This window comes from Mauremys reevesii, linkage group 1, assembly GCF_016161935.1.
Source record: "Mauremys reevesii isolate NIE-2019 linkage group 1, ASM1616193v1, whole genome shotgun sequence".
Lineage (NCBI taxonomy): Eukaryota > Metazoa > Chordata > Testudines > Geoemydidae > Mauremys > Mauremys reevesii.
The window spans coordinates 336029039-336046666 of NC_052623.1; the positions used below are offsets into that span (position 1 = coordinate 336029039).

At 48.3% G+C, this 17628-nt stretch overlaps 2 protein-coding genes across 8 annotated transcripts in view; one reads left to right on the forward strand and one right to left on the reverse strand.

Moving 5' to 3' along the window:
- FBXL13 (F-box and leucine rich repeat protein 13) overlaps positions 1-828 on the forward strand; it is a 168011-nt gene extending 167183 nt beyond the window's left edge. For all 6 annotated transcript variants that reach the window (XM_039517650.1, XM_039517651.1, XM_039517673.1 and 3 more), the window contains one exon: positions 548-828. In XM_039517650.1, coding sequence (XP_039373584.1) covers positions 548-725 — 178 coding nt within the window. In that variant the 3' untranslated portion in view covers positions 726-828. The remainder of the gene's footprint in view (positions 1-547) is intronic.
- A 13072-nt stretch (positions 829-13900) lies between these two features.
- FAM185A (family with sequence similarity 185 member A) overlaps positions 13901-17628 on the reverse strand; it is an 86462-nt gene continuing 82734 nt past the window's right edge. For both annotated transcript variants that reach the window (XM_039517734.1, XM_039517737.1), the window contains one exon: positions 13901-14364. In XM_039517734.1, coding sequence (XP_039373668.1) covers positions 14356-14364 — 9 coding nt within the window. In that variant the 3' untranslated portion in view covers positions 13901-14355. The remainder of the gene's footprint in view (positions 14365-17628) is intronic.

The window sequence follows — 17628 nt, forward strand, 5'->3', positions numbered from 1 at the left end:
TGAAGATTGTCATATGCTGCTTGGAGGGTCAGTAAGTTTGGCCAACCCTTCTATACAAACTGAAAAATGTACTGGGGCATGTCATATCCCCCTCCCATCCCTAACCCCAAACCAAAGGCTGTGTCCTTGGAACTTCCACAGTGGCCAAGGAAAGCTAGGACAGAGCTGTGGCTGGACCCATGCATGCTAGCTCAGCATCAGCTAGAGCTGTCACTTGACAGCACTACACAATGTTTGCTCCCCACTAGCAGCTGAGAATGTGACTTCACAGTAACACCCCCAACTCATCTGGAGATGCCCAAATAACAGCATGACCCATAGAGCCACCCACAGTACTGCATGTTTCATACAGCGCGAAATAATTACTTTGACCAGGATAGAATTTGAAGCTAAGACCATTATTGTATCACCTGCTGCTTCTCAAAAGGCATAGTGGGGTAGGAAATATGGTCACTCTGAGAATCTGGCCCTGAGGGGTCATATTTTTTACAAATGTTCTTGGTAGAAATTTCTTGTGCACTAATATTAATTTTCATTGTTGTTTCAGACAAGCTGTTTTGAAATATTCAGCCAAGCTAGAGAAGCAGGAATATAATGATGCTGACCCTCCTGCATGGCTTGGGTATGATAGCGGCGGCGGTGTACTCTCCCTCAACAAGAAACCCAAAACAGGACCTGAAAAAGCTAAAGCCTTGTACCAGAATGAAAACAAAGAAGCTGCATAACATCTTCTGTGCTTCAAGTTTTCTTCAGCAGAGAGTGTAAAAATGAAACAGCAAGTTCCTGTTTCCAAAATAGTCATTTAATAAAGCGGATTTTCTAGTTAAATTGTGAAGTGTTTATTCCAAATCTTCTTAGCAGCAGTACTGCTGCCCGCATTCACAATTACTGGGCAAAGAAATGAAATTGCTAGCTTAATTTTTTAGTGAGCTTTCAGATGCTGACTCAATCTAGTGAAATTTCAGATGTGTTCATCTTCCAGGCGTGAGCAGCATTTATACAGCTTGCAAAGCAGTATTTATACTTTCACAATATGTAACTAATAAAAGGCTATGTGTGTGGTGTTCTTATTTATCAAGAGGGTCTGACTAGGGCTTGCCCCCGTGAGGGAACAAGAACCCTGAGCTCTCACAAAAATCTGGAAATTCAGCACCCCACAGAATTAGTTCATATCAAGGACATATATCGATATGACCATCCCCTCCCCACTACATATGCAAATATCATATTTGTGCCTTCAAATGGTCACTTGCACATACATTGCAGTAATTGCACATTCAGGCCTCTCATTCTAAAAATGTGGTTCTCCGCGTTACTTAAAGCCAGATTGTTAAAGCTACAGTTTGGGGCTTTTGAAAATCCTACTAGGCTCCTTGGTGCCTAACTGCCACTGATGGGTGCTAGGTGCACAGGCATTTTTGAAAATCCTTCTGGACACCTAGCTGGATCTTTAGGAGTCTAAATAACTTTAAACATGAAGCGTTAGATTTTTACCTTCGGTGATATGAAATTACCGAGTTGAGAGAGTCAGCATAGTGGAAGATAGAGGGACCAAAGGGACTTTGAAAAATTAGCAGGAAAAAAAACCTATGGCGCCGATTCTGTAAAATGTATCCATACACTGTATCCATACAAGCTGCTGCTTGGCGTTCCATTTAAGTGAGTGCACATCCATGTGGTAGTATAGGGCTGTGTGGAGCTAATTCTAAGACTGATCCTAGAACGGTACCACTCAAGGAACAAAACAGTGGGACACAAAACAATAGGTGGCCCCTTTGACTAAACCAGTTAACAGAAGCCTTGGGTTTGAAAATTTCTTCAGGAAATTAAAACCCATCACATGCTTTCATTAATTTTTTACATCTGCCATTTCAAACTATCAGTGTTGCTCCACCTCAAGACCCCTTGTCCCCAGACCAAAAACTACATAGATTAAGGGGAAAGCAATGACTGATGTAGTTTTAATTAAGTGCTATGAAGGGTAATAATGGTGCCCTCTATTTTCTCCCTGTTGTGCCTTGACAATGGCACTTACACTGTGAAACAATAGAATGGACTGGCTTTACAACATAGCCTGGTGATTTAGCGTGCAAGTGCACACACAGAGACAGAGCCCATGCTGAATTATGACCAGCAGTGGGGCTGTGACCGCTCCTTTTCCTTTCTCCGCCAGCTGCACTCACTAAGCGGGTTGATGGCCTCAGATTAAATTTCAGTTTTGAGAACCAAACTTGTGTACCTCCCGTACAAATACCACTGTACTGCAGGCAGACAAAGGCTTATAAAAGCTTAATTTTCTTTATTATTATGCATTTGTATTGTGGCAGCATATAGAGGCCTCAACCAAAATCGGAGCCCTGTTGCGCTAGGTGCTAGATAAACTGTATGAACGAATACCTGCCCCAAGGAGCTCACAGTCTAAACAGCCTTTGTGGACTGTACATTATTTATTTTTTTCATTTTGGTCTTTGTTTACATGACTCATGTCCCTCACGCTTAACAATGCAACCAGAATAAAGTTTCCCATGCACTAGCTCAACACTGCAGTACCTGGGGAGCGTACGCTGCAGGGGAACAGTTACTTGTTAAAGGGATGCTGACAACATAGATTTTTTAAATTAGTTTCTGACCGGCCAGTTAGAGGCTACCACCTCCTTTTTGTTATTCAGGCCAAGGATTGGCTTTGGGGTCCTGAGCCATAACTAGGGCTCCTAGAGGCAGCCATAGTTGCAATAAGCAGGGACCCCCAAGGGGCAGGCATGGTGGGGACTGGAAGCAGGGACTTGGAAGGTAGAAAGGAAAAGTTGTAGTGCTGGGGAGGAAGCAGGGATCCATGGGGCTGGGGGACATCCTGTTGATGAGGGAAGTGGGAGGATGATGTGGAAGCAGGGATGTGGCAGGGGAGTAGAGATGCGGTGGAAGGAGCAGAGATGGGGTGGAGGGAGCAGGGACTGTAACCAACCTTGACTTTATCAGTGCCACCTCTGCAACTATTGACTCTAGAAGGAGCAGGGCCTGGTGGGGGTGGGGGCGTGATTCCCAGCCAAGGCTTGAAGAGGTAAAGGAAGGTTTGGGGGGGGGGTGTGTGAACTTCTGAGGTCAGGTGGGAAGGGGATGGGGGCAAGTTAACAAGTAACGGGGCAGGGGGTAAAGGACTAAACAGCTCTGAGTGCAGGCACTGGGAGTATCCCCATTTCTCCCCACTTCTGGTCCCTGTTACCCCTCCCCCATTCCCTGTACAGCCACTTTCCCCACCAAATTGCTGAAGGCAGAGAAATCTCTGGCATCCCCTTGTGCCGCCTACACATACCCCAAGCAGCAGCTTCAGCCACTGCTCTTTTGCCAGGTGTCCAGCTCCACCTACAGAAGCAAAGACGTGGGAAATCCTTTAGTCAATTTTTAAAGCCTTTTTTCTGTTCCGCCGCTGCTGCTGTGTAGGGCACATAAGCAAGGCAGCACATGCAGGCCTGAAAGCACCATGAAGAGACGTGCTGAGGGCCAAGTCTCCCCCTCTCTACCTGGCATGCCTGTGCCTGCCTCTGTTTTACAGCAGCACCCGCTCCCAGGTACGCTGCTGCCTCGCCATGCTGCGCCCCACGTAGTGAGGAGTTCCTCTTGCTGCTCCCTGCCCTGGGGAGGGCTCCAAGGAGAAGCCACATCATCATTGCCTCCTACTAGGCTACTAGAAACAACAGAAAGGAAGGTACAGTGTCACATTAATGGTGACATGACAAGTGCCTGCCTGTTCACGGAGGTTTACCACTGTGTGGTTTTAGTCCATCTGCAATCAAACTATAACTGCCTACAAGATAAACCAGCCTGAACCTGCAAGCCCACCTTGGCTCTGACTAACGCCGCCTGAGGTGTAAGGCAATTTACACTTGAAAAGACTCTTTCCAAAGAAGCGCCTTTTGCCTGGGTTACAGCAAGGCAGGCATTTCCTTTCACCAGGTATCTAACCACACCCTGGTAGGAAATAACTCTTTGAAGTTGGTCACAGACAACCAGGCTAATATGAAGGAATTTTGAAGATTATATATTGGTGGAAATGGCATAATGGGAAGTCATGTTTCCTAATGCTAATGAAACTTTGAACACTTGCCTCTGCTAAGAACAAAGGAAGTCCTGTCTTTACACATCAGGACCCTGAACTAAAAGAGAGTGCGAAGGAGAGCAAGGACAAGCCAAGAACACATATGCAGTGTTGGTGTAGCCACATCGGTCCAGGATATTAGAGAGACAAGGTGAGTGAGATCACATCTTTTATTGGACCAACTGCTGTTGATGAGAGACCAGGTTTACACTACAGAGTTAGCTTGACATAAGGCAGCTCAGCTTACATGAACCTAGCTCTGTAAGTGTCTACACTAAAATGTCGCACTTGCTGATGTAATTCACCAAATACACAGACTTAATAACTCCACTGCCATGAGAGGTGTAGCGCTTAGTCGACATAGTCAGGTTGACGCCGTGTCAGTGTAAACCCTGCCTTACTTATGTCAACTTTAGTGGCCACCAGGAGGTATCCCACAATGCCCTACTGTGACCACTCTGGTCACGATTTTGAACTCCACTGCCCGGCAGCAAGATACACAGGTATACGCCCCTCCCCGCTAAATCCCCACAAATTTTTGAAATTCCATTTCCTGTTTGCTCGGCATGGAGAGCTCACCTAGCAACTGCCCTGCTGACCATGCCTGCTTCACCCTGCAGACACACTCCTGCCTGGAGTACGCAGGAGGTGGTAGATCTGGGTCTGTGGGGAGAAGACACTGGGCAGGCACAGCTCCAGTCCAGCCATAGAAACGTCAATATCTACGAGCAGATCACTTGTGGCGTGGTGGAGAAGGGCTACAAGAGGGACCTGCAGCAGTGACGCGTGAAAGCCAAGGAGCTGCAGCAGGTGCACCAGAAGGCAAGGGAGGCACTGGTGCAAAACTGCAGACATGTTGCTTTTACAAAGAGCTACATACTATCCGTGGATGCTTAGGAGGAGCCAGAGTCACCGGCCCCGAGAGTGAACAGTGGGGAGGAGGTTTTGGACAAGGAAGAGGAGGATGAGTCTGGGGCACAGGAGAATAGGGGCTGCAGTGGTGCAGTGAGCCAAGCCCTGTTTTTGACTCTACAGCAGTCAAGGCAGTCCCGACAGTCCAGCACAGGCGAGCCTGGTGCAGGGGAAGGGACCTCTGGGAAGTAGGCAGTTTGCTTTGATATAACAGGGACACATCTGTACATTTACTCTTTTTGAATCATGGTAGAAGAGGTAGTGAAATAACCAATAGAGGTAGACTTGCTATCGGCTTCTCATTCTCCTGTACAGTTAGGCAGAAGGAGACATGTGGAGCAGCTTGTTTATGTACACCAGGATGTCCTGTGAATCCTCCATGCAGATCTTGAGAAAACGTTCCAGGAGGTCCTCTGCAATTGTCTGCCGAAAGTCTCTGGGGAGGGCTGCCTTGTTTCTTCCGCTGCAGTAGAACACTTTCCCACGCCGGTCAGCAATTACTTCAGCAAGCACCATTGCAGCACACAGGCTCGCAACATGTGGACCCGGTCTGCAGCTGGACGCAGGCAGGAGCTGTCCCTTTCAGCCTCCATTACCCTCAGAAGTGAGATATCAGCGACAATCATCACCGCCTGTGGAAAATGGTGCCAGTATTCAGTTCAATTGCCCCAGCCACATATACGCATGCCCATGAGCTACCCACCATTCTTTTCCCAAGTCGTCCCTCCCCCAGGTCATACTCGCCATGGCTGGGACTGCCTCCGTGCTCTCTGAATCCCAAGGAGAAGTGAGAATGTAGTGCTTGTACCTTGTGTGGATCCAGGGGAGTGAGTTCAGTATACAAACTTTCCATTTATCTTGTGAATACACTCACAATAGCACCTCTGTACATTGTATCTTTTGCAGCTGGAAATGTGGCTTTGAGGATCTCTTTATCCACACCAGCGGAGCGGCTCAGCCAGATAAGGAGGATAAGGAAGAGGACGCAGGATGACATGTTCCAAGAGATCCTGCAACCTCTGGTGCTTCGCATACCGAGCACAGGGCTTGGTGGATCACACTCATGGACAGAATGGACAGAGAGAGAGCGGAGAGGAGAAAAGCACAGGGAAAGGAGAGAGATGTGCAGTGCGAGACGCTAGTGCTTCTCAAGTGGCAAACAGACACGCTGGAGACTCTTGTTCACCTTCAGGTTCAAAAGACCCACGCTCGCCTCCCTCTATAGCCCGTAGAGAACTGCATTCCAGGACCTCTCTACGCACACTCCCGCCATTGCACATGGCGTCCAGGGCCGTTGCACTCCCACTCCCACTCCACCCCAGGGGAGACAGTCATAGACAATCACAGCTGCACATACACTGACCTGTGAGAGACATGGTTGGTGTATGTGTTTGTGAAACGAAAATGACTGTTCTTTCCCCTTCAGAGGTTCTTGTCACGGCATTTATAAAGTTTCATTAATACATCTGTTTGCCTGGATTCGGATAAAAGTCTATTTATGGAAGCTTAATTCATCTTTATTAGTTCACAACATATGCAGGCTGGGGCTGACACCATTCAGAGATAACAGCAAGAGGTGCATTTGCAATGTTATATTACCACACACACAGCACTCATTACAAGGTTCGTACCGGGGTGCAAAAAGCCAATGCCAGGCAGAGTGCAATACAGCAACACACATTACTCACTATTAAAATGGCCTTTCAAAGCCTCCCTGAGACTTATCGCTTCCCACTGAGCTCTTCTTAGAGCTCTGGTATCTGGCTGCTCAAAAATCAGTGGACAGCCATTCCACCTCTGAACCTCCACACAGCGGAAACGCCCCCTCTTTGCTTCACAGCTATTCTGAAGAGCACAGCAGGCAGCTATAACCACTGGGATATTTTTTCATTGCTGGGAGCCCAGGGCCCTTTTAAATTGCTGGCCTGGGGAAGCTGCCCCTTGGGGTAGCAGTGGCAGCCAGGCGCCCTGGCACTCCAGTGGTGATTTAAAGGGCCTGGGGATTTAAAGGCCCTACCCACCACCTTGCTCAGGACCCCGGCCCTATGTACCGGTAAGTCCCCTAAGTTACTTTCACTCCCGAGTGTTCTTTGCAGTTGTTGAGGTGGCCAGTGTATGGCTTCATTAGCTACGGGAGTAAGGGCCAGGCTGGGTCACCCCGGATCATTACTGTCATTTCAACACCCCCCAATGGTAATCCGCTAGTCTGGAAAGAAAGTCCCTGCTTGCAGCCTTCTGAACAGTCCTGTGTTCTTCTAGATGCTTGTGTCTTGCACCTTCCCTGACCAGCCCACATTGATGTGGGTAAAACATCTTTGGTGATCCACAAGCACTTGCAATATACCATAGAAAAGCAGCTCTTTCTGTTGATGTACTCTGCGGCAAGGTGGTCTGGTACCAAAATAGGGATGTGTGAGCCATCTATTGCCCCTAGGCAGTTCAGGAACCCTTTGCTGCAAAACTATCCAGTATGTCCTGCAGATTGCCCAGAGTCACAGCCCTGCGTAGCGGGAGGCGATTAATGGCCCTGCTCACTTGCATCACAGCAATCCCCACCGTGGACTTTCCAACTCCAAATTGATTCCCCACTGACCAGTAGTGCTCTGGCATTCCAAGCTTCCACACGATCGCCAGTTGCTTCCCCACTGTCAGTGCAGCTCTCATTGTGGTGTCACTGCTCTGGAGCAAGCTCTGCACATTCATCCAGGAATGTGGCCTTGCACTGCCAAAAGTTCTGCAGCCTCTGCTCGTCATCCCGTACCTACATAACAATGAAATCCCACCAGTCAGTGCTTGTTTCTTGGGCTCAGAACCAGCGTTCCACTACCTGCAGCTGCTCCGTGAATGCCAACAACAACCTTGAATTGTTTCTTTTTATGTCCCACAGCAAACTAGCCTCCAGGAATCATCATGTTCTCCGAGGCTTCTCTGGTTGCTCTGCAAATACTGCAGGATCAGGCTTGCCATGCTCACAACGCTCATCACCACAGTGCAGAGCTGTGCAGGATCCATGCTTTTCACACAGATGGTGGCTGCATGGGTTTGTGGGGCTTTTGAAAAGAGGCATGAAACATTATGGGATGCAGATAAAATTAAGGGATGGAGAAAACTGCGTGTTGGGACATTGAACCCATGTTCCCAGTCGCCTCTGCATGACTCGTTTGCCCCCTGAGGCATTGGAAACCGTTGCCAAAGATCCTGAGCTAGATGGTGGCGAGTTGCACAGTGGGATAGCTACCCACGATGCACTGCTCTCTGCATCAATGCAAGTGCTGCTAGTGAGGATGCATACCGCAGACACAAGGAGCGTAGTGTGCACACGCAAAAGCGATTTAATTTCTGTAGCAGCTGTACATTGACATAACCATAGGCGGCAGGTTTGTATAATTTTTGGTGGGGCCCAAAATGGTGGTGCCCCCCCCTGCTCCCGCCCTGTAAGCCGATATAAAATGAAGCTACAACGCGTCAGTGCCACAAGATTACAAGGGTCAATTAAAAATGGAAAGTCAGAAGCAGCACTTGCTTACTTCAATATACAGTATTATATTTTGTTGCACCTGTTGTGATGAAGTCGGAATGTTCTTAATATTTTCTCTGAATACTGTGTGGGTGCCTCAGTTTCCCCTGCAAGATGCCAACTGAAGGTGTTGGGGACAAAGAGATCAGGTGGCCTCCCTGTCCGGAAGAGACACAGAGGCCAGAGGAGGGAGTGTCAGTTTGGAGCTGGCTGGGGAAATGGGGAGAGACCCAGAACTTGGTTCTGGGCTCCCCACCCCCCAAGATGGACCTGACAGAGGGGTTCTGTTTTCTGTACCAACAAGCTCTGTTTAAACTGTGTTCCCGTCATCTAATAAACCTTCTGTTTTACTGTCTGGCTGAGAGTCACATCTGACTGCGGAGTTGGGGTGCAGGGACCTCTGGTTGCCCCAGGACCAGCCTGGGCAGACTCGCTGTGGAAAGTGCATCATGTGGAAGGGCAAGCTGAATGCTCCGAGGTCAGACCCAGGAAGGTGTAAGCTTCTTGCCCTGGAGACAGTATGCTCCAAGAGAGGAGGCTCCCCCAGAGTCCTGACTGGCTTTGTATGGAGTTGTTCCAAAGCATCACAGCATCCCCTTCCACACCATGCACTTCCCGGAAGTCCGCACAGGCACTGACACTCCCACCTTTGGCCTTTGTCTCTTTTCCAGGCATTAGGAGGCCACCCAATATCTCTGTTCTCCAACACCTTCAGTTGGCACCTTGCAGGGGAACTTGGGAGAAATGAAAAAAAGCTAAAAAAACCAAAAGGCACTCCTGACTTTTGGATTTTGAGGTGTTCAAATCTGCAGGTGTGGGGGGGGGGGGGGGGCTCCATGGGTGGGGGGGGGAGCATGGCAGCTGTCTGGACACGCAGCTGACGCTGGTGGCTGGTGGGAGTGGTTGGGGTTGCGGTTTGGGGTTGGAGGGGAAGAGGGGGGGGTCAGGGGCAAGGAACAGGGGGGAAGAGGGGGGGGGGGTTGGAGGAGGAGGGGGGAGGGGAGCAGGAGTTGCATAGCAGCAGCCAGGAGGGGAGTCAGGGAGGGGTGGCGGGGGGGGGGGGGGGGGGGTTGGGGGGGGGGGGGGGGGGGGGCCGGGAGGGAGAAGGGGGGGGGGGAGGGGGCTTAGGGGGGGGCTGGGTCCCAAGGGGCAGTTAGGGGGAGGGGGGACGGGGGGGTGGGGACAGGATGGGTGGGGGGGTGGGGGGGGGGGGGGGGGGGGGGGGGGGGGGGGGGGGGGGGGGGGGGGGGGCGCCGGGGGCTGGCTGGCTGGGCTCTGGCTGCTGGCTGCTGGCGGCCAGCCAGAGCCAGAGCCAGCCCAGAGCCAGCCAGAGGGGGGAGGCAGGAGAGCCCAGAGCCCAGGCCCAGGGCCCCTCCCTGCCAGAGCCCAGAGGAATTTATGCTGCTGGGCCGCACCTCCTCTGCACTCCCGGCGCTGCCGGCCCCCCTGCCTGGATTTCTGGGCTGGGCCAGCAGGCTCCTGGGCTCCGCCCCCAGCCAGCAGGCCGCGGCCCTCTGAGGCTCCTCCCTCCTTGGGCTAAAGCAGGGGCTTGCAGCTGAGAAGCTGCTGGCTCAGCTTGCTGGAAGCAGAGCCTGAACAGGACTGGAGCCTGGCCACTAGCCCATGGAGGAATATTCCATAATGGCTGGCATGGGCATAACTTAAGTCATGATTTAGTAGAGACTGCTTGCCCAGACATTGAGCAGAGACAAGCTTTTCTTCTTACTTAGAGCTTTTCTTCAGAGCAGAGACACACCCAGATCCAGAAACAGATGGAAAGTAGTAGAAGATGGAATCCATATTTCAATAGATAGTTTTTTAATGAAGTGGCCAGTTAACACCACTCCAGTGTTCAAGTGAGAAGTGGAAGAAGGAAGTGGAAGAAAGCAGGGAAGGTGGTGCGGTAGAGTCATATGGAAGTTGGGGAGCAGTGTAGCTGTCAGTGGTTTGTGACAGTCCCATGGTGTCTCTGTTTTTATTTGTTTTTTCTCATCTTCTCAAGCTTTTTTTTAGTGTCTTTCAAAGCTTTCCTTTGAGCTTTGATTGCTCTTTTTTGAGTTTTCAGTGATGGTTTTATTTTGTAATGGATATTTGTGTTTTTGTTTTTATAGTTTTCTTGTTATTTATTCTTGTGTGTGTTTGTTATAGTAGTTGCCATCGGGGCATTTAGTGCACTGGATGAGGTACACTACGTATGATAAGCATGTGTAGGACCCATCAATCTCGAAAGCTGTGTTGTGGGGAGTGCTGATCATTGTAGCAGTGGAGATATGTCTGCAGGTTTTGCATCTGTTGTTCTGGCAGGATTTGGTGCTGGTCTGAGCTGCTGTCTTGGCTCTGGTCTACACCACAGAGTAAGGTCAATGCAAGGCAGCTTACATCAACCTAACTCTGTAAGCATTGACACAAAAATGTCACTCCTGCCAACATAACTCACCTGCTACACCAACTTAATAACTCCACCTCCACAAGAGGCATAGTGCTTAGCTCGATGTAGTGGAGTGTCAGTCAGAAGCCATCCCACAATGCCCCTCACTGACAGTTAAATCAGTGCCAGCACTCCTGGTGAGGAAGCGCACCGCCACAAGGAGCATGGTGTGGACATGCAAAAGTGATTTAATTACTGCGGTGGTTGAACATCCACATAACTTAGATCGACATAATATTGTAGTGTAGGCAACCCTTGGTCTATAGGGAGCTTGCTTCTGATGATGAGTTTGGAGAGATTAGGGGATTGTTTGAAGGCCAGAAGAGGGGGTCCAGAAAAGATGTCTTTCAGGAAGCCAAGGAATAGACGGATTGTGTGGGCTTACAGTGACAGATATGGCAATTTCTTGCAATATTTTTGGGAAGAAAAACCTTACTGAACTAAGTTTAAGTAGCTTTGGAGCTCATTGTATTAAATGCAAAAGTTATGAACGCCAAAGGACTGTATTGAACAATGGATCAGACAAGAATGGACTTTTGGACAAAAAGTGTTATGTATTTCCTCAGGAATCTCTAGTGGGAGGTGAATGTAAATTTCCCACCTCTAGTTATGCAAAAACCCAGCCTTTTAAAGCTAGACTCTGACATGCTGATTACCTGAACCTGGAAACTGACGATCAAAGGCCCAAGCTGTATGAAGGAAAAGCTAACCTATCATAGGGAGGGCTTCTTCTCAGCTAAAGCTGTTATGAACTTGTTACCACAGAAAAACCCTCTGTGGGGAGAGTCTCAAGGAGTGACTCCTACCAGAGCCCCAGGTGGAGGGTGTGTGTGTCTGATCTCTGGTAAGCTTATTAGCATGCGTGTAGATCTTTTATTGTTTTTAACACGTTTTCTCTGTAATGCTTTCATCTTAAGAATAAATGTGCTTGTTTAGAAATGGCCGTGTGGTGATGTATAGCTGTGCGCAATCTTGCTGTTTATAGCCTCTAAGAGAGAGCAAAGTGCAGACACTGGCCTGTTTAGGCAGTCTGGCTCACTGGGAATAACGAAGTATAGGCAGGGAACTCTGCAGCCTGGAAAACCCCCGGTCAGGAGGGAGAGATGTGGGTGTCTGCCCAAGAGAGGTGATGGTCAAGGAGCCGAGAGCCTAAGAATGGGGACTCTTGCTTGACCATGGAGGGGAATACAGAGGCAGTTGTCTTGAATTGTGGCACTTAGTATGCCTGGGATTCTGTCATTGACAGGCTAGAGCTCCAGCTGGAGAGAACAGGACACTGTATACGGATATGTAAGATCCATAATTCCCAACTTTTATGCAAGTAAGTCTCAGAAACTCTTCTAGGTGTGGGCTATGTAAGGTGAAGTTCAGATGCTTTTCTGAGTGTGTGTTTCTTCACTCTTTCTTAAACAAACAATATTTTGTTCAACTGCAGGTATAACTCAGAGCTGGCTGTTAACGTGGTGCTGACGGCATCCTGGAAGATGAAAGAATTTAAACTGCTATGGCAGCAAAAGAGAACAAGTAGAGAGAACTAGTCCTAAAGTGCCTATCACAGGGTGCAAAGTAGCAGCCGTGTTAGTCTGTATCCGCAAAAAGAACAGGAGTACTTGTAGCACCTTAGAGACTAACAAATTTATTTGAGCATAAGCTTTCGTGGGCTACAGCTCACTTCATCAGATGCATGCAGTGGAAAATACAGTAGGAAGATATATATACACACAGAGAACAGGAAACAATGGGTGTTACCATACGCACTCTAATTAGAGTGATCAGTTAAGGTGAGCTATTACCAGCAGGAGAGAAAAAAAAACTTTTTGTAGTGGTAATCAAAATGGGTGATTGGCCCTTTAAGGGAAGATGGATCCAGTCCCTACCTGTGACTGACCCTCTGTCTCCCACCTGAGGCTGTGGGGCTCAGGTTCAGGTGAGAATGTGAAGAACACACGGCCTTCATAAAAGCCAGGAAGAGCTCAGATGAGTTATAACTGCAGAGAGAAGGTGTGCAGTGGTTAGGTGGCTCCAAGGCAGGTAGCCTGGAGAGTGAGAACTGAAGGGAGCACAGAGACAGGGGGAGACTCTGTAGCATGGAACTAAAACCTGGCTTTGGTGAGCTGAGGAAGTTTATTATGATTTACACCACAGTCCCGAAGAGACGTAGCAGTGCAGGGACCAAGGGAGGCTCCTTGGACTGGGATCAGACCCTGGATGCTGCTGGACTGAGGAAGCCTGCCATGAATTGCAAGAAGGAGGCTGTGGAGCTCCTGAAACCAAAAGGAATAAGTTTGAGAAGTTTGAGACCAGGGCAAAAGGAGACCCGGAAAAAAAATCTCCAGAGAGACCAGGGATTGGCAGAGCTCCATGGGTCAGAGGGAACTAAGGGAGAGCTGGGACTTGAAGTCCTGGACAAAAGTGAATTAGACGCCTCAAGAAGATTTGAGGCTGAAGGGCCCAAGGAGACCATATTCTGTAGGACTTAATAACCCAGACCCCCAAGAGCAGGAATGTTATTTTAAGTTCTCTGGGCTGTGAATTAGTGGGAGAACCAGGAGGGGACTGAAGGGGGCATGTTCTGGGACTACACCCTGCTACCATCCCCAGTAGTATAATAAAGAAGGGGTTCTCTGGCCCTTCCATCAGTGGAGCCACAGATGGGAGAGGTTCATGAGGGCATAAAATAAGCTCTCAAGCTTTCGATGTGCAGGAGCTTGGCCACCAGTTTTACACACAGCACAGTATAGTAAGTCATAGACTTGTAGACTGATTTCTTAGGAGCCAAAACGCCTACTTATGATCAAATGTGAACTGCAACCCTAAAAGTGGTTTTATCCCACACATTATATAAATAATTCAGTAAAAGGAAATGCTCAGCATTATGCACAAACCACAAATTTCAAATGATAACAAATCATTTAAAAGCAGCATACAGAATATGGCACCATCACAAAGCTTAAATCAAATTCTTGTATTTTCAGGCATCAACCTGTGTTGAAAATGTTCTTTGCAGTGGCTTTATACTTTTACTTGAAATTCACTAGCTTTCAGAATAGGCGGGGTGTGCGGGTCAAGTTTTACACAAATCCTGAATACACACGATTGTGCAACTGTAGAAGGCACTAACAGTAAAACCCGTTTCATACAGGAGTCAAATAACAGTCATTTAACATATACAAAGGTTGGGTAAAAAGTCCTCACAATATATTGTTTACTGTATTTTAATAAGTAGCATTCACCATCACTGTACAGTAACCTTTCTTCACCGTTCCTTGATTTTGAATACCTTTGGCCTATTACATCCTCAAGAAACCTGCAGCTTGATTGATTGGAACCAGCTTTGGCTTTTAAGATGCACTGTGCCATCCTGTGTGTCAGCCTTAATCCATTTGTCTCTTTCATTCATTTGATTCATATGACCTGAAAAACAAAACTGCATTCAGTTTGCTATTCTGACACATTAACAGTTTCTTCAGTATAAGCTTATTCAGAGCTTTCTGGAAACATTCTGCAAGAGGATTTTATTGGCAAAATTTGGTACATTTCTTAAGATATGGGATTAAGATTTGTGTTTCCTTGTTGACATGATACCATTTGTTCTCTGCATTCTTTCAGTAATATGCCAGTGGAAAGAATCTGGAGACTCATACTATGTTCTATTCCATAAAAACATGTAGATTAGAATTGCAGTGCGAAAAGAGAGAAGGTGGATGAGGTAATATCTTTCATTGGATCAACTTCTGTTAGCAAAAGAGAGAAGTTTTGGAAACACACCTGTCATGGAAGCAAGAAGCGTTCATCTCAGCTGCACCCTAGTCTAAGAAACATGGGTGAAGGCCATGTACTATAGTACTGATTTACTGGGACCAGTTTGCCACTTGTGGAAATGTTATTCTTATTACAGCAGTGACTGAGATTGGGGCTCTGTTATGTTAGGTGCTTTACATTCATGCGGTAAGCAGCAGTCCTTACCCTGAAAAGCTTGCAGTCTAAATGGACACAATAAGGGAGAAAGTCAATATCATTTTACAGATTTCAGAGTAGCAGCCATGTTAGTCTGTATCTGCAAAAAGAACCGTTGTCAGCAGGAGAAAAATAACGGAGCCATTACACACACTGAATCTATTTCCCCCATGTTAAGTATCCTCACAGCTTCTTGTCAAACTGTCTTAAATGGGCCATCTTGATTATCACTACAAAAGTTTTTTTTCTCCTGCTGACAACAGTTCATCTTAATTAATTAGCCTCTTAGAGTTGATAGGGCAACTCTCACCTTTTCATGTTCTCTGTATGTATATGTATCTCCTCGCTATATGTTCCAGTCTATGCGTCCGATGAAGTGAGCTGTAGCCCACGAAAGCTTATGCTCAAATAAATTTGTTAGTCTCTAAGGTGCCACAAGTGCTCCTGCTCTTCTTATCATTTTACAGATGGGGGGGCCTGAGGCACAGAGGACTAGATTCACAAAAAGCCTTAGGTGCCTAAATCCGAATCAGGCCCCACTGGGATTCACAAAACTCCTGCTCAGCTGCCCCCAAATTTGATAGCTGGCTAAAAATCACTTGGCACCTAAATTTTTACTGTAGAAGTTCCTAGGTACCTATGTTTCTGCCTCTCAGCAGACTTCTGAGCACGGCAGACCCACCAGCCTGAAGCCTGGAGTGGTTCACAAGCTGGGGAAGGAAGATAGGCATTCTGCCTAACTCACCTGAAAGACCTGCTCTGGGAGGCATGCTCTGAGCCTGCGTACCAGATCAGGCCTCTAGAGATGAGCTTACACAAAATGGCTGGGGGCCGTGGGGGAATTAGGAGTCGGACCTCCTTTATAACTCTGAGTCCAGTGGTCAGGGTACTCCCCTAGAATGTAGGAAACCTTCCAGTTCAAGTCCCTCTCCACCTGAGGGAGAGAAGGAATTTGAACTGGGATCTGCCACTTCTTCGAAGAGTGCCCTAATCAGTTGGCTCTGGGATATTCTGATGGAGCGGGGGAGTTCCTCCATCTCTCCTGTCAAAGCTGTTCCACTATTGGATGAGAGAGAGAGAGAGAGAGAGTGTGCCAGCATGAGAATGATTCTGTGGCCTGGTGACTAGAGCACTCTGGTGGGAGACCCAGGAGGACCCAGTCCCCTGCACCAACGATTTTTTAAAAAAATATTTAGACACAGTGGAAAAGCTTCAACAGGAGAGACTGAGGGAGGAAGCTGAACCAGGGGGTCTCCCAAGTGAGTGCTCCAACCACTGGGCCAGAAGTAATGAGGAAGCACTGCCACTATCGCGCCCCCTCCCCGCAGCTTCTTGCTAAAACAGTGCAGGCACCTAACTCCAAAGAGGGTTTGCAGCAGAGAATCCCATGCAGAGAGGCACCTAAATCCAGGCTGCAGGGAGGTGCCTATCTCTGAGAGAGGAGTGGGGTTTAGCATTCCTCCTCCCCCGCCCCCAAATTGGTATCTCCCATTGGCTAGCTTAGGTGAGGATCCACTTCCCATGCTGGCTATTATGAGTCCCATTCTTAGGCACCTCTCTCCAGTGCCGCTGGAACATTTTTAATAGTGGGGGAGCTGAGAGCCTGTTCACCCCTCCCGCCCCCAGCTGAGGCCAGGAGCAAAGCCCCGGGTGCAGGGTGGCAGCAGAGCTCCGGACATGGGGCTGGCAGCTGAGATTCCAGGCACGGGACGGTAGTAGAGCCCCAGGCGCACAGGCAGCAGCTGTGACCCCAAGCACGGTGCTGGCAACTGAGACCCCGGGAGCAGGGCTGGCAGCCGGGAGCCTGAAGGTGCTACAGCACCCTCCCACCCCTAGTTCTCGCACCTATGCCTGTGTCTCCCCATTGTACAGGGAGCCTAGGCATCTAACTCAGGCTTTGTGAATGCCAGTGATTTTCTTGGTGCCTAAGTTTCTTTGTGAATCTAGCCCAGAGAGATTAAGTGATTTGCCCAAGGTTACAGAGAGAATCTGTGGCACATCTAGGAATTAAATCCATTTTTCCTGAGTCCCAGTCTCATGCCAGTCGCAAGATCAGCTTTCATCTTGAACTCTTTTCTAAACATCCTTTTGTTTTGTTTAAATTTTTGATGACCTTAGTGCTTATATAAGTGTATAATTTGTAAGTTTAGCACTGAGCCTAGCATAGCCTGGGGCAGGAACTGAAGCAGCACTCTAGAACAACTTTGCAAATGTGCCTTGGTTCAAACCTGCCACACACACAATGTGAAATCCTGGCTCCAATGAATTCCAAGACAAACCCCGCCATGACTTCAATTGGCCAGTTTTCATCCCCATAATCCAAGTCTTCTTCTTGAGAAGAGGCTGCCACTACTACTGCGGTTCTACGGCGTCGATAAGTGGTGGCTACTGTGAGACTCTGGACAAAATCATGTCAACCTACCAGAGAACTGGGAAACTATTTCAAAGCAACTGAGAAGACAGTTTGTTTACCCAGCTCTCCCACAGAGAAGGCAGGGATGTCAGGTTCCTAACGTACAGATGGTGCAAGCGCTTTGGGGATCTCCATGTGGATGCTCCAGTGCTTACTCCTCAGTCCCCATGGCAACCTGGATCCCATTGAAGCTTTGCTCCTATTGGTTCCCTTCCTGCATTTGGGCCAAACCCCAGGTTTCTCAACGCCATCTGCCCAAACACTCCAAATGTCTGTCTTTGAAAAACATTTTAAAACAAAAGTGGAGT